This window comes from Ahaetulla prasina, chromosome 18, assembly GCF_028640845.1.
Source record: "Ahaetulla prasina isolate Xishuangbanna chromosome 18, ASM2864084v1, whole genome shotgun sequence".
Classification (NCBI taxonomy): Eukaryota; Metazoa; Chordata; class Lepidosauria; order Squamata; family Colubridae; genus Ahaetulla; species Ahaetulla prasina.
In genome coordinates this window covers 9,673,116-9,690,000 of record NC_080556.1, presented here as the reverse complement: position 1 = coordinate 9,690,000, position 16,885 = coordinate 9,673,116, and the positions used below count along the sequence as shown (strand labels likewise).

Genomic DNA, 16,885 nt, shown 5'->3' with positions numbered 1-16,885 from the left:
AAGGACCAGGGGAGACAGGATAGCAGCCTTCCAATATTTGAGGGGCTGCCACAGAGAGGAGGAGGGGGTCAAGCTATTCTCCAAAGCATCCGAAGGCCAGACAAGGAATAATGGATGGAAACTGACCAAGGAGAGATTCAGCCTAGAAATAAGGAGAAATTTTCTGACAGTGAGAACGATCAACCCATGGAACAGAAGTCGCCTTCGGAAGTTGCGGGAGCTTCATCACTGGAGACTTTGAAGAAGAGACTGGACTGCCATCTGTCAGAAATGGTGCAGGGTTTCTTGCTTGGATGCGGGGTTAGGCTAGATGACCTACAAGGTCCCTTCCAACTCTGTTAATCTTTATCTGTATCTGTCTTCAAAGAAAACCCAGAAAGTTCAGTTGCCTTTTCTGCTCTGTAATTTTCCTCTCTCTTTCTCCTCTCTCTCTCTCTCCTCCCTCTCTGCCTCTCTTTCTCTCTCTGTCTCTCTGTCTCTTTCTCCTCTCTCTCTCTTTCTCCTCCCTCTCTGCCTCTCTCTCTTTCTTTTCCTCTCTCTCTCTTCCTCTCTTTCTCTCTCTTTCTCCTCTCTCTCCTCCCTCCCTCTCTCTGCCTCTCTTCTTTCTCTCTGTCTCTCTCTCTCCTCTGTCTCTCTCTTTCTCTCTTTCTCCTCTCTCTCCTCTCTCTCTCTGTCTCTCTCTCTCTCTCTCTTTCTCTCCTCCCTCTCTCTCTGCCTCTCTCTCTTCTTTTCCTCTCTGTCTCTCTCTTATTCCTCTGTCTCTCTCTCTTCTCCTCTCTCTGCCTCTCTCTTCTTTCTTTTCCTCTCTCTGTCTCTCTTATTCCTCTGTCTCTCTCTCTTCTTCTCTCTCTTCTCTCCTCCCTCTCTCTCTCTTCTTTCTCTCTCCTCTCTCTCTCTCTTCTCCTCTCTTCTCTCTTTCTCCTCCCTCTCTCTGTCTCTCTCTTTATTCCTCTCTGTCTCTCTCTCTCTTTCTTTCTCCCTCTCTCTCTTTCTTTCTCCCTCCCTCTCTCTCTCTGCCTCTCTCTCTTTCTTTCTTTTTCCCTCTCTCTCTGTCTCTCTCTTTATTCCTCTCTGTCTCTCTCTCTCTCTCTTTCTCCCTCTCTCTCTTTCTCTCTTTCTCCCTCCCTCTCTCTCTGCCTCTCTCTTTCTTTCTCTCTGTCTCTTTCTCTCTGTCTCTTTCTCTCTTTCTCCCTCCCTCTCTCTCTCTCTCTGCCTCTCTCTCTCTTTCTTACTTTTTCCCTCTCTCTCTGTCTATCTCTCTCTCTCTCTGTCTGTCTCTCTCTTGAACATATGAATGAGGTAGTTAGACCCGTGCTGTGGTTTGGGGACCCGCTAAGGCTTCATCTGGAGGAAGGACCAAGAGAGGGTTTTAGAAGTGGAATTCTGCAAACCTTGATTTCTCGCTGCCTTTGGGGAAGGGTGGGAAAAAGAAAATTGGATGACAATCAGGATAGCAGCCGCAGCAAGGAGGATGAAAATAATAATAATAATAATAATAATAATAATAATAATAATAATAATAATAATAATAATAATACGGATAAGGATCCTTGTTAAGGAGGTTCCTTCTCTCCGCTGGAGTGCACGTGTGTGTCAGCTGCACAAGGGTTAAGCATCTCGTGTGTATGTGTGTGTGTGTTTGTGAGAGAGAGAGAGAGAGAGAGAGAGCGCGCGCATAAAAGAGGGGGAACTGTGCTCCCCCTCCCTCTCTTTCTCCCTCTTTCTGCAATAAATCCAGCTTAAAGGACGACAGCAGAAGAGCCTCGGAAGGATTAAAGGAGTCTGTATAATACAGACGCCGGCAGCGAAAGCAGAAGAGGAAGGAAGGGAGGGAGAGGGGGGAAAAAAGAGAATAAAATAAAATAAAGAGGCAGGCGGCCGAGGTGGGGGGGAGAGGAGGAGGAGGAGGAGGAGGAGTTGTTGAAGGTTCACATCCCAAACTCCAAATCCGACTCCTCCATTCGGGCGAGGACCACAAAAACAGGCTCCGTCCGTCCGTCCGCTGGGTACCGCTTGGCAGCAGCATCTTTCTCCTCCAGCCTTCCTCTTTCTCTCTCTCTGTCTCTGAGCTTCTGTGGTCCTCTTCGGGTTTCTCTCCCCCCCCCCCTCATCCCCACCTGCTCCGCCGGGCGCCCAGCGATGGATGCCACCCGCCCCAGCCTCTTCCGTGCTCCTTTTCTGCCTCTGCTCCCCTCCGGAGCCTCCTCGCCGAATGGGAGGCTGGCGTCTTTTTGAAACCAGATGGCGTTTAGATTCGGTGGGGGAAAAGGAACACCATGTGCTGCGCGCTGCTGCCGTTTTGCTTCCTATTCAGCAAACTCGCCGATTATGCTGCTTCGGGTAAGTGGGGAGACCTTGCCGGGGTGGGGGGTGGGGGAGGAAGAGGAGGAGGAGGAGGAGGAAATCAAGGAGGGGCTGCTTCTCCCATCCATCCACCCTTACCTGCTCCTCCTCCCCAAACACCTCCCTCCTCCCCCACCCACCCCCCCGGGAAGGAAAGAGACCAAAAAACAATGCAGGAATATTGGCAGAGCGGATGGTTGGGGGAAGAAATTTCCTGAACTCGTGCCAACTTTGAATCCCCCGTTTGTAGGGTGGGGGGGGCAGGGTTTCGAGGGTGCCAAAGCTGTCCTTCCTTCCCAAGCCTCCCCCCGATCCCCCTTTTCCCCCTTCTGGGCTAGTCAATTGTTTGCCAAAGGAGTCAGGGAAGAGAGGGGTGCTTTTGAGAGGGGTGGGTGGGTGGGTGGCATTTCGTCCGTGCCATCCTTCGCCTTCTCTTCCTTCTCCGCCAACAGCGGCTCCCCTTTCCTTTTACAGCTGCTCCTTCGAAGGTAGGGAGCCGCCGTCCTGAATTATCGGGCGACACTTTCCTTTGGAAACCCTCCCCCCCCCTCCGACGACACCCCGTCTCAAACCGTCAACCCGGCTTTGAGAGGGGTCTGGAGGGGTGGTGGTGGTGGTGGAGGGGTTTGGGGAAAGAGAGTCTCGGGGTTGCCTGCTTTGGAGACTTGCTTTGCTTTTAGGCTCCCCAAAATGCAACGGGTGAGTTGGTGCAGGAGCATCCGCGATGGGGCAGGAAGAGTGAATGCGGGGCGTAAAAAAAATGCCTTCTCCTCCCCCCCCCGGATGTGTGGGTCGATGTGAACGCGTGTCTGTCCAAGGAGGGGGGAGCTACGTTCACAGGAGGGATAACTAGCTAATTGACTAATCCCTCCTGCATCTCGGGGGAGAATACCCCCCTCCAAAAAAAATCCTTCCCATTCTCAGCTCTTTAGCTATTTATTTATTTATTTATTGTTTAAATTTCTATACCGCCCTTCTCCCAAAGGACTCAGGGCGGTTTACAGCCAAAGTAAAGACAGTTAGTACAATTTTTAAGACCAGTTTAAAAGCTATGCCCCCTGTCCTTCGCCAGTCACTCCCTGGAGGGTATCAGACTGGACAAGGGCTTATTAATCGGTCCTTCCTTCCTTCCTTCCTTCCTTCCTTCCTTCCTTCCTTCCTTCCTTCCTTCCTTCCTTCCTTCCTTCCTTCCTCTCTCCCTCCCTAACCTGCCTTCATTTCCCCCACCCCACTAACCCGTGCTGTGGGTGTGTGCTTGGCTTTCCAGTTGAGACCCAAGGGACCCAAGCCGATTTCCTTTTATCACACTGGCATCCAGAGGTTATATTAGGTCACGGGGTTAATCCTTGGGCTTCGGCAGATGTCAGTTTGGCGTGGAGAAAGTTTTCCCAGTTTTTTTTATTCCTCGCAAACTAACGAAACCCACCATTTTGGAGGCACTAGGTGCTAAGTGAGTTGGGTGGGTTGGGTGGGTAGCCGAGATAGTGATCTCTTGGGGTGTTTTTGCCTGGCAGCCTTCCCTTCTCATTGCTGTGTTTTTTGTTTTTTTGGGGGGAAATACAACCTAGTTACAGACCAGATCAGAATGTTGATTCAATCAGCGTTTGAACCACAATTCTTGCTTTCCCAGTTGTTCATTTTTAATTTATTTTTTTGGTTCTTGGCTTGGAAGCGCTGGTTATCCCAAAACATTTCTCTCTCTCTCTCTCTCTCTCTCCCTTTCTTTTCTTTTCTTTTCATTTCATTTCTTTTCTTTTCTTTTCTTTTCTTTTCTTTTTTCTTTTCTTTTCTTTTCTTTAAGAGAAAGGCTCATTTTTCCAGGTGAGGGGTTTTTTTTGGAAAAGGTGTAATTTGGAAAAGGCAAACAGCTGAGGCTTGGTGGCAAAAGTTTATTTCCCCGCCCCCCCTGCATTTTGTAGGGAGGTGTGAGTTGGGAGTTCCTGTTGCAGAGTTTCACGCACAAACCATTTGGGAATGATTTTTTTATTTTTTTTTAAGTGGAAAGTCCGAAGTTGCAAGGTTTTTCTTTTTCAACTGAGCTCGGGGTCGAGGGGAGCTGGAATTTTGGGTGAGAAACCTTTGAACCCAGTTGCGTCAAGAGATTTTTGTTTTCCCCCAACCTGGGTTACGAAGTTTCTTTTTAAGGGCAGAACAAAAGGGGATCATTATTTATGGCTTGCGATCCAAAAATAAATAAATAAATGACCTAGTTGGTTTATTTGATGTTATTTACAGAGACGGGGGGGGGAGGGTAATGACAGGCACAATAAAGAAACTACTTGAGCATGCAGCTTGGCTCATTGGCTTGAGTTACCTAGACCTATGAACTAGATCAAGATTTTATTAGTATTATTTCTTTCTTTTGCTGGGCTGGTCCATACTGATTCTTTAGATGGGGAGGGGCAATTAGCGGCTAGGTTAAGTTATCTCCCCCCTCTCCCCCCCCCCCGGCAACTCCTAAACGTTTGAATTTAGATGCACTTGGTTCGCAAAAACCTTGAGCGTTTGTTGAAAGGACAATTTTTCAAAGTTTGCTAAACAGAGGAAAGGCAGCAGAACAGATCGGAGGGGACGTTTTGCTCTCCTGGGTTTCAAGACGGATTTAAAAATGATTTTAACAGAACCTGAAGGATGGTGAGATGGTCGTGGGTTTGGGTTTTTCTGGGAATTGGTGGAGATTCCTTCTGTGGCCAGCAGAGGGTACTGCTGGGTGCATTTCCCCCCCCCCCCCAGCCATTCCTGATTCATTAGCAGACTTTTTTTTTATAAGCATAAGTATGTAATAACTATACAATACATAAGCATATATATAAGTATGAGTATGTAATAACTATATTAATTGGATATAACGAAAGGAAACAATAGGACAGGAACGGTAGGCACGCTGGTGCTCTTATCCCTTGACCGGGATGCCCTATGCACAGTCACTCATGCTCTGGTTACCTCTCGCTTGGATTACTGCAATGCTCTCTACATGGGGCTCTCCTTGAAGAGCACCCGGAGGCTCCAGTTAGTTCGGAATGCAGCTGCGTGGGTGATAGAGGGAGCCGCTCGTGGCTCCCATGTGACACCACTCCTGCGCAGGCTGCACTGGCTACCTGTGGTCTTTCGGGTGCACTTCAAGGTGCTGGTTACTACCTTTAAAGCGCTCCATGGCTTAGGGCCGGGTTATCTACGGGACCGCTTACTGCTACCGACTGCCTCCCACCGACCCGTGCGCTCTCACAGAGAGGGACTCCTCAGGGTGCCGTCCGCCAAGCAATGTCGGCTGGCGACCTCCAGGGGAATGGGCCTTCTCTGTGGGGGCTCCCACCCTCTGGAATGAACTTCCCACAGGACTCCGCCAACTTCCTGACCTTTGAACCTTTCGCCGCGAGCTGAAGACATATTTGTTTATTCGTGCAGGACTGGCATAGAATTTTAGTTTTTATATGGTTTTAATTTTTAATGGGTTTTCTTGTTTTAAATGTATTTTAATCTGGGCCAAATTGAATAAGTTTTTTAAATAGTATTTTATCTTGTATTTATATTGCTGTTCTGTTTTATCTGGCTGTAAACCGCCCTGAGTCCTTCGGGAGAAGGGCGGTATAAAAATCTAAATAAATAAATAAATAAATAAATAAATAAATAAATAAATAAAATGCACGCCCCTTACAGACCTCTTAGGAATGGGGTGAGGTCAATGGTAGATAGTTTTTGGTTGAAGCTTTGGGGATTTTGGGAAGAGACCACAGAGTCGGGTAGTGTATTCCGAGTATTAACAACTCTGTTACTGAAGTCATATTTTCTGCAATCAAGATTGTAGCGGTTAACATTAAGCTTAAACCTATTGTGTGCTTGTGTATTGTTGCGATTGAAGCTGAAGTAGTCTTCGACAGGAAGGACATTGTAATAGATGATTCTATGAGTTAAACTCAGGTCATGCCGAAGGCGAGCATAGTTCTAAATTTTCTAAGCCCAGGATTTCAAGTCTGGTGGCATGAGGTGTTTTGTTGTGATCAGCGGAGTGGAGACTTGAGTTAAGCAGTGAAGTCGCAGTTCAGACAGGAAAACTGCCCCCATCCTCCCTTCATCATCTTCCTCTTCTCCCCCTGGGTCGTTCATGCATTGTTCCCACAAGAGAGAGAGGGAGAGAGGGAGGGAGAGAGAGAGAGAGGGAGAGAGAGAAGATTGTACAGGATGGGGAGGAAAGCTTTGAAGAATGGAAGCTGGGTTGCCTTTTGAAGTGGCTGGCAGGCAGTAAAAATTTAATGGGCTGGAAACTGCTCTTCCTTCGTGCTCTGCTGCCCGTGGCCTGTCTCGTGTCAGTATGCCACAAAAAATAATAATCTGTAAATCTCCAATGAACGGGACACCCAGCTGTGTGCTGGGAATTGGAGTTTTTTGCTTTTTGCCTACCTGGGAATATCTTTGCAATACTGGACTGTTCTTTGTTGCATCCATTGGATTTACCACTCTGGGAAGGCTTCTCCTGCAGGCTTACTCCAGAGTAGAACCTGCACTTGTTGGGCTCTGGCTCGCTGGGAAGGACGGACCAGATGACGGCCTTAAACGGGACCCATCCTTAACGCCTTCTCGGAATTGGTACACGACTCAGAAATGCGAATTAAACTTTTTAGTGGGGTGGCGGTGGGATGTAACATGGTCCTTCTGTGGCCAGGAATGGTGGCTGAATGTTTTCTTTGCTTGACCGAAAATCACATCGGTCCTGGTTTTCTATCAGAATTTGGGAAAAGGGAGGTCCGAAGCCCTCGAGAACGGCGTACAAGTTAATATGAAGTCATTTCTGGTATCGAGATACTATTTTTTTAAAAAAGAGACATTATCGTTTGAGTGAATGGCACCAAGTTTGCAGCGAAACGAAGAAGAGGTGAAGGAAAGGTGGATGTAAAAATTAATTGGATTCAACTGGGGGCTGCAGATAAGAAAAAAAATGCAGACAATCCCCCCAAATTTCTCTTTGGGAGAGTCAACCAGGCAGTGGTTGGAGATGCTGCCTATAGTGTCTTGCTACCCTCCCTCCCTCCCTTCTTTCCTTTCTTCCATCCATCCATCCATCCATCCATCACATTTTCTTTCCTTTCTTCCTTCCTTCCATCCATCCATCCATCCATCCATCCATCCATCCATCCATCACATTTTCTTTCCTTTCTTCCTTCCTTCCATCCATCCATCCATCCATCCATCCATCCATCACATTTTCTTTCCATCCATCCATCCATCCATCACATCTTCCTTCCTTCCTTCCTTCCATCCATCCATCCATCCATCCATCCATCACATCTTCCTTCCATCCATCCATCCATCCAACCATCCATCCATCCATCCATCCATCCATCACATTTTCTTTCCTTTCTTCCTTCCTTCCATCCATCCATCCATCCATCACATTTTCTTTCCATCCATCCATCCATCCATCCATCCATCCATCCATCCATCCATCACATCTTCCTTCCTTCCTTCCTTCCTTCCTTCCTTCCTTCCTTCCTTCCTTCCTTCCTTCCTTCCTTCCATCCATCCATCCATCCATCTCTGGAGACCTTGGAGAACATCACCAGAACACTGCATCTCATAGACATCTTGTCTGGCCTTTCTTCATCTCCATCTGCTCCTCTTGGAAAGTCAAGTTCCCTCACATTATCTCTTCTCCTCCAGACTTCCTCGCCCTTGTTGAGGTTTTGCCGATCGGGTTTCTGGTGCTTTGTGTTTTACTTTCATCTGCTTTGGGGTGAAATTTTGCTGCCTCCAGAAATCCACGTTCTTCAGATGTTTGGGAGCCGATCTGGAAACTGGGAGGAGGATTGTATGGAGCATGGGTGATATGTAGTCATAATAACATTCCTTTCTCAGAGAGTCAAGGACATCTTGCCCTGCACTTGCCTTACTCAAGCTGGAGACCCTATACCAGGGGTCTGCAAACTTGGCGCTTTTAAGACTTGTGGACTTCAACTCCCAGAGTTCCTCAGCCAGCTTTGCTCTGGGAGTTGAAGTCCACAAGTCTTAAAAGAACCAAGTTTGCAGACTCCTGCTCTATACCATTCCAGACAAGTGACTGTCCAGTTTCTTCTTAAAAACCTCCAGTGATGAAGTACCCTATACAGTGGTGGGTTGCTATGGGTAGCAGCGGTGGCAGACTCCATCCAGATGCTTCTGCACATGCGCAGAAGCGTTGTGCATGCACACAAGTGCGCGCGCGCCCGCCCACGAGCAAACCGGTAGCGACGGGTTTTGAAACCGGACCCTGACCCCATAACTTTTGAAGACAACTTCTGTTCCAAAACGACGCTATAGAGCACTGCACAACAGAACAACTAGACACAGGAACAGTTTTTTCCCGAAGGCCATCACTCTGCTAAACAAATAATTCCCTCAACACTGTCAAATTATTTATTAAGTCTGCACTACTATTGATCTTCTCATCGTTCCTATCACCAATCTCTTTCCACTTATGACTGTATGACTGTAACTTTTTGTTGCTATCATTAAGGGTTAAATTGCAACCTATGGCCATCATTTGTGTTGTAAATGTTGTACCTTTGATGAAGGTATTTTTTTTCTTTTTCTTTTATGTATACTGAGAGCATCTGCACCAAAACAAATTCCTTGTGTGTCCAATCACACTTGGCCAATAAATTCTATCCTATTCTATTATTTGTCCTCAGCCTTAATTTCTCCTTAATTCCAGGTTGCTTCTCTTCTTGATTTGTCTCCATCCGTTGTTTCTTCTCCTGCCTTCAGGTGCTTTGGAGAATAAGTTGTCCCCTCTTCCTCTTTGTGGCAGTCCCTCAAATACTGAAATGTTGCTCTCATGTCCCTCCACCCCCAGTTCTTCTTTTCTCTAGACTAAAGAAAGAGAAAGCTTAGCTTTAGCCACATGAAGGGAAAAAAAGGGATTGAGAGGCAGCTTAGATGCAATCTTGCCACACGAAATGACTGCTGAGACCCCCCCAAAGGAATGGGAAAAACAGAAAGAAAGAAATGAAACTAGATTGGCCCTATTGGCTTCCTTCTCTGCCAGCTAGGATCGACATCTGGTCATTTTTGTGTGTGGAGGGGGGGACTTTTTAAAAGACTAATATATTATAATAATAATAATAATAATAATAATAATAATAATAATAATAATAATAATAATAATAATAATAATAATAATAATAATAATAATAATAATAATAATAATAATAATAATAATAATAATAATAATAATAATAATAATAATATAACAACAGAGTTGGAAGGGACCTTGGAGGTCTTCTAGTCCAACCCTCTGCCCAGGCAGGAAACCCTACACCATCTCAGTCAGATGGTTGTCCAACATTTTCTTAAAAATTTCCAGTATTGGAGCATTCACAACTTCTGCAGGCAAGTCGTTCCACTGGTTAATTGTTCTAACTGTCAGGAAATTTCTCCTTAGTTCTAAGTTGCTTCTCTCCTTGATTAGTTTCCACCCATTGCTTCTCGTCCTACCCTCAGGTGCTTTGGAGAATAGCTTGACTCCCTCTTCTTTGGGTCAGCCCCTGAGATATTGGAAGACTGCTATCATGTCTCCCCCTAGTCCTTCTCTTCGTTATAGTAAATATGCCAATACTCTGTTATTAATACAATAAAGGAGTTGGAAGGGACCTTGGAGGCCTTCTAGTCCAACCCCCTCCTTAGACAGGAAACCCTACACCATCTCAGACAAATGGTTATCCAACATCTTCTTAAAAACTTCCAGTGTTGGCTCATTCACAACTTCTGCAGGCAAGTCGTTCCACTCATTAATTGTTCTAACTGTCAGGAAATTTCTCCTTAGTTCTAAGTTGCTTCTTTCCTAGTCAGCTGAATAGGTTGTAAAAAAAATGCTTTTAAAAGTAAAAAAAAAAAATGCTGAATAGGTTGTTTAAAAAAGGCTTTTAAAAGTAAAAAAAAGAAGCCACTGACAATCAGGCAGCTCAGCTGTGATCGTTGGAACCTTTTAAAAGCATTTTTTAAAAAAAGAAGTGGCAAGCGGGCGACCGGGCATTGGGTGGGCATGGGTGGGGGTGGGCAGAGATTTTTGTTACCGGTTCTCCGAATCACCCGCCGCCATCGCTACCAGATCAGATGATCCGGTCCAAACCGGGAGCATTTCACCCCAGTTCTAGAGATCAGTGTGTTTGTGTGTGTAGGTAGAATGCGTCTAAATAAGGAGGTTTGATTTCTCCATTCAGTCTTAAAGAGCTACCGTTTCTTTCCCTTCTAATACATCCCATCGGTGCAATTGAGAAGTCAACAGTCACAACGTTTTTATTCTTTGGACCGCATTGAGGACACTGACCTTTCGAGCTTGCTGCGATGGCTCGGAATCCTCAAGAGGACTAGAAACTTGCTTCCTTTGCTAAAAAGGGCAGTCGCTGAATCTAGAAAGGCAGAAAACACCGGGTGTGATTCTTAAGGCTGGGAAGCATTTCCGAAAGAAGATTCGCAATGCAGGATCTTGCCCCCTTGAGCAGTGTTGGCCAACCTTGGCCACTTGAAGTTGGATGGACTTCAACTCCCAGAATTCCCCAGCCAGATGTTTTTTTTTTGGGGGGGGGGTGTCCCTGGATCCCAGCAGCAGAAGGGGGAGAAGGGTATGAAATCGAACAAAGGCTTTTGTTGTGACCAAGGCGCAAGTAGTGATTAGCAAACACAATTCAGTCCTGAACAAACTTATTTCTTTAAAACAGCTGAGAATTAATCCATTCTCAGCTTAGTCCAAAACAAAATTCTTCATAAACAGTCCTGCAGCCTTATCACCAACCTTCGTTGTCTTTGGCACCCTGCCAAAGGCTTTTCTTGGCAAAACCCCCACAAAGCTTCAAGAGACGCTGACAAGAAGCAATGGAATCAACGTTGCTTTTCCAAAAAGAACCCAACGGCTCATTGCTGCTCTTTTAAGCCTTGTGGGAGTAGCCAATCCTCTCCTGGCCTTACTCCTGAGTTGTCCTTTTTGCTTCTGCTGCTCTTGCCTTCTGGCTGCTCTTAGCATGTGTGCACTAGGAACAGGCTCCTCCTGTTCCTCTGCCTCTCTGTTGTCCACCTCTGGAGGCTCCGGAGTCCACGCATCACTCCCAGATGGCCCTGGCACCATCTCTGCCTCCGATGCAGAGCCCTCACCCGGGCCTTCCCCTGACTCCAGGACTGACCCATCATCCTCCCCAGCCTCCTCACTGTCCGACTCTGCTGCCAGCTCTGCAGGCTGCTGGCAGACCACAACAACTTTCGTAAAGATGCATCCGTTTCAACGAAGCTCTTCTCCATCAAGGAAGAGAAGTCCCCCAAGCAACACATTAGCATGCAAGCCCATTACACGTCAGAGTTTGGGGATTGGGGTGGCGAGGTCACCTCCCTCCCATCTCTGCTTGGGTGTCCAACCAAGGTGGCACCACCTGGACCAAGAAGATCTCCTGGGGAACTCTTCACAGCTCTGCCTGAGGAGACAGCAGGAAGTTCTGCTCATGGATGGGAAGGTGAACATCAGCAGTGAGTTTCACATTTTGTTACCACTGGCTTGCCGTGCGCACGTTCGCTTTGCACATGCACCTTCCGCATCAGGGGTGAAATGCTCCCGGTTCGGACTGGATCATGCAATCTGGTAGCGATGGGGGCGGGTAGTTCAGAGAACCGATAGCAAAATCCCTGCCCCCCGCCCACTGCCCACGCCTCGCTGTTCCTCTTCTCTGTCCCTGAAGCTCTCAGTGGTGATATTGCTGCAAACGGCATTAAATGACTGCCGGGGCTCTTCAAAGGGCCACACTACAGCTGATCAGTGCTGTAGGCGGCTAGTAGACTGGTGTCTCTATGTTTAAAGAAGGTAGACCGGTGCCTCCCAAAGAAAGGCAATTAGTAGACCGGTGCCTCTATTTTTAAAGAAGGTAGACCGGTGCCTCCCAAAGAAAGGCACTTAGTAGACCGGTGCCTCTATTTTTAAAGAAGGTAGACTGGTGCCTGCCTTTGCAATTGGTAGACCGGTGCCTCTATTTTTAAAGAAGGTAGATCAGTGCCTCCCAAAGAAAGGCACTTAGTAGACCGGTGCCTCTATTTTTAAAGAAGTTAGACTGGTGTCTCCCAAAAAAAGGTAATTAGTAGACCGGTGCCTCTATTTTTAAAGAAGTTAGACTGGTGCCTCCCAAAAAAAGGCAATTAGTAGACCGGTGCCTCTATTTTTAAAGAAGTTAGACTGGTGTCTCCCAAAAAAAGGCACTTAGTAGACCGGTGCCTCTATTTTTAAAGAAGTTAGACTGGTGTCTCCCAAAAAAAGGTAATTAGTAGACCGGTGCCTCTATTTTTAAAGAAGTTAGACTGGTGCCTCCCAAAAAAAGGCAATTAGTAGACCGGTGCCTCTATTTTTAAAGAAGTTAGACTGGTGTCTCCCAAAAAAGGCAATTAGTAGACCGGTGCCTCTATTTTTAAAGAAGTTAGACTGGTGCCTCCCAAAAAAAGGTAATTAGTAGACCGGTGCCTCTATTTTTAAAGAAGGTAGACCGGTGCGCTCCCAAGTTTTGTATACTTTATTATTTTTATTATTTATTATTATTGGCCATGCCCATTCAGTCACCTGACCACCAAGCCACGCCCACCAATTAAGCCACGCCCACAGAACAGGTAGGGAAAATTTTTAGATTTCACCCCTGTTCCGTGCATGCGCTTTGCTCACACACACGCGCGCCTTCCACCCATGCTCCCAGCTTCAGAAATGTGCCTGAATAGGATGGCATAGAGTCGGGGCAGTTAGGGTTAGGGTTAGGGTTTTCGTTACCTGTTCAATACCACCTATGGTGAACATGGAGATATGTTTGCAGATCATAACATAACATAATCATAGAGTTGGAAGGGACCTTGGAGGTCTTCTAGTCCAACCCCCTGCTCAGGCAGGAAACCCTACACCATTTCAGACAAAAGGTTATCCAACATCTTCTTAAAGATTTCCAGTGTTGGATAATTCACAACTTCTGCAGGCAAGTTGTTCCACTGATTCATTGTTCTCACTGTCAGGAAATTTCTCCTTAGTTCTAAATTGCTTCTCTCCTTGATTAGTTTCCACCCATTGCTTCTTGTCCTGCCTTCAGGTGCTTTGGAGAATAGCTTGACTCCCTCTTCTTTGTGGCAGCCCCTGAGATATTGGAAGACTGCTATCATGTCCCCCCTAGTCCTTCTTTTCATCAGACTAGACATACCCAGTTCCTTGCAACCGTTCTTCATATGGTTTAGCCTCCAGTCCCCTAATCCTCTTTGTTGCTCTTCTCTGCACTCTTTCTAGAGTCTCCACATCTTTTTTACATCATGGATCAAAAGGTATGCTTTGCTGAAGTTGTGAAGTTGGCACTAACTGAGCTGCGTGAGCGCACGTGCACACAAACACACACACACACACACACACACAGAGGGAAACACAGCACCAGTGAGATGTGGGTGGTTTCTTGGTCAGCCCCCCCCCCCCCCCACCGCTTCCTGGATGATTGGAGGTCTTCTCCTTGGCCAAATAGCTCAGGCAACAGTTGATGGACAGTTCGGAGGTCCTTGAATAGCCCTGCATGACCTCTTCGCTGTCCTCTGGTGCATTATTTCCCCCTTCCAGCTTATTGTTTTAAGCTGCGGATTAATGAAGATTTAATTGCTCAATCCATCAACCAGTCAGGTAATTAATAGGTTTGAAAATAGAATAGAATAGAATAGAATTTTTTATTGGCCAAGTGTGATTGGACACACAAGGAATTTGTCTTGGTGCATAGGCTCTCAGTGTACATAAAAGAAAATAGAATAGAATAGAATAGAATAGAATAGAATAGAATAGAATAGAATAGAATAGAATAGAATAGAATAGAATTTTTTATTGGCCAAGTGTGATTGGACACACAAGGAATTTGTCTTGGTGCATAGGGTCTCAGTGTACATAAAAGAAAATAGAATAGAATAGAATAGAATAGAATAGAATAGAATAGAATAGAATAGAATAGAATAGAATAGAATAGAATAGAATAGAATTTTTTATTGGCCGAGTGTGATTGGACACACAAGGAATTTGTTCTGGTGCATAGGCTCTCAGTGTAAAGAAAAGAAAAGAAAAGAAAAGAAAAGAAAAGAAAGAAGGAAGGAAGGAAGGAAGGAAGGAAGGAAGGAAGGAAGGAAGGAAGGAAGGAAGAGAACAGAACAGAACAGAACAGAATAGAATAGAATAGAATAGAATAGAATAGAATATATATTTTTATTGGCCAAGTGTGATTAGACAAACAAGGAATTTGTTCTGGTGCATATGCTCTCAGTGTAAAGAAAAGAAAAGAAAAGAAAAGAAAGAAGGAAGGAAGGAAGGAAGGAAGGAAGGAAGGAAGGAAGGAAGGGAACGGAACAGAACAGAACAGAACAGAACAGAATAGAATAGAATAGAATAGAATAGAATAGAATAGAATAGAATAGAATATATATTTTTATTGGCCAAGTGTGATTAGACAAACAAGGAATTTGTTTTGGTGCATAGGCTCTCAGTGTAAAGAAAAGAAAGAAAGAAAGAAAGAAAGAAGGAAGGAAGGAAGGAAGGAAGGAAGGAAGGAAGGAAGGAAGGAAGGAAGGAAGAAAACAGAATAGAATAGAATAGAATAGAATAGAATAGAATAGAATAGAATAGAATATATATTTTTATTGGCCAAGTGTGATTAGACAAACAAGGAATTTGTTTTGGTGCATAGGCTCTCAGTGTAAAGAAAAGAAAAGAAAAGAAAAAAGAAAAGAAAGAAGGAAGGAAGGAAGGAAGGAAGGAAGGAAGGAAGGAAGGAAGGAAGGAAGGAAGAAAATAGAATAGAATAGAATAGAATAGAATAGAATAGAATAGAATAGAATAGAATATATATTTTTATTGGCCAAGTGTGATTGGACACACAAGGAATTTGTTTTGGTGCATAGGCTTTCAGTGTAAAGAAAAGAAAAGAAAAGGAAAGGAAAGAAAAGGAACGAAAGAAAGAAAGAAAGAAAGAAAGAAAGAAAGAAAGAAAGAAAGAAAGAAAGAAAGTTAGTTTGAGACGGGTTTGAGACGGGGATATATAGTTATATATCTCTCATATCCCGTTGTCCTCCAGTCAGCATCCCTTTTTGAAAATGCGTCGGGGGTCACATCTATTGTGGTATGTAGACAGTCCTCGCTTAGCGACCAGAGTTGAGACTAGCCCATTGGCTTGTCAGAGAATTGGTCACTAAGTGAAACTGCGCTTATCGGCTTTCCTTTGCTTCCCAGAAGCAGCGCAGAAGTCGTAAATGTTTTATCACCATCGTAACTTTATTGCTTTTATATTCCTGGTTTCTGGCCGTTGTAAGGTGCCAGAGAATCTCTTTGGATAATGAGACAGGCGGCGTTTAAATTTAATAAACAGTCACTAAGCAAGTCAATCGCTAAGCGAGGACCACCTGTACTTGAAAGGCATTTGTTTGGCCAAAGGTTAGTTTTGGAAGTTTTGAGGGAAGAATTAAATCTATATAATATATTAATTAATATCTTAAATATATAAATATGTATGTATGTATGTATTAATATATGTTAATCTGTATTTAATTTGAGCATGAATATTTATTTCTGCTGGTGATTTTTTTACCCAGCTTTTAAGTCCCGTCTCAACGGAGGGTGGCTTAAAAGTTACCCTCAACTTTTAAGCCACCTTCTGTTGAGACGGGACTTAAAAGCTGGGTAAAAAAAATCACCAGCAGAAATAAATATTCATGCTCAAATTAAATTTAGATTAACATATATTAATACACACTTACATGCATACATATATTTAATATATTAATTAATATAGTCGGTAAATTTGGGCGCGGTGGGCTTTTTTTTTTGGGGTGGGTGGGTGAGGGGCTGACTTGAATATGATCGCGGCGCCAGTTATATATCTTGCATTTTTTACTTTGCGTGTGCCTGTGTATTTGATAGGAGCTGCCCTGGGAATCCCTGCTGGAAAGGAGGCCTAGATGCAATAAATAAAGCGAGTGAGTTAAGCCAGGTGGGGGATTTGGTTTTCCCCCGTAAGGAGCCAAAAGAGGGGTGGGTTTTTTGGGTTGTTTTTTTTTTAGCATTGCAGAAAAGGAAAAGTGGGCGATTCCCCCCCCTCTCTTCGTTCCCCAGCACGAGACTTGAGTGGTTCCCTGGGAAATGCAGATGCCAGATTTATAGCAGAGGGGAAAAAACTCTTTTCTCTCCTTTGCTCCCCCCCCCCTTACCCCCGCCTCCAATCACAGGGAAAAATAACTGAACTCTTTAAGGGCTTTTTTAAAAACATCTCTCTCTCCCTCTCCTTCTCCCTCTCTCATCTCTACCTCCTCTCCTCTTCTTCCCTCCCCTTCTCTCATCCCTCTCTCCATTCCTCTCTCATCTCTCCCTCCCTTCTCTCTCCTCTCCTCTCTCATCTCTCCTCCTCTTCTCTCCTCCTCCCTTCTCTCATCTCTCTCCATTCCTCTCTCTCATCTCTCCATGCCCTTCTCTCTCCTCTCCTCTCTCTCTCATCTCACCTCCTCCTCTCCTCCTCCCTTCTCTCTCATCCCTCTCTCTCCATCCCTCTCT

The 16,885-nt window shown here is 45.1% G+C and overlaps 1 protein-coding gene across 1 annotated transcript in view; it reads left to right on the top strand.

Moving 5' to 3' along the window:
* Nucleotides 1-2,270: 2,270 nt before the first annotated feature.
* The window catches only part of IGSF21 (immunoglobin superfamily member 21), a 255,270-nt gene continuing 240,655 nt past the window's right edge, over nucleotides 2,271-16,885 (top strand). The window contains exon 1 of the mRNA XM_058161397.1: nucleotides 2,271-2,340. Within this exon, the coding sequence (XP_058017380.1) occupies nucleotides 2,277-2,340 (64 nt within the window). The 5' untranslated portion in view covers nucleotides 2,271-2,276. The remainder of the gene's footprint in view (nucleotides 2,341-16,885) is intronic.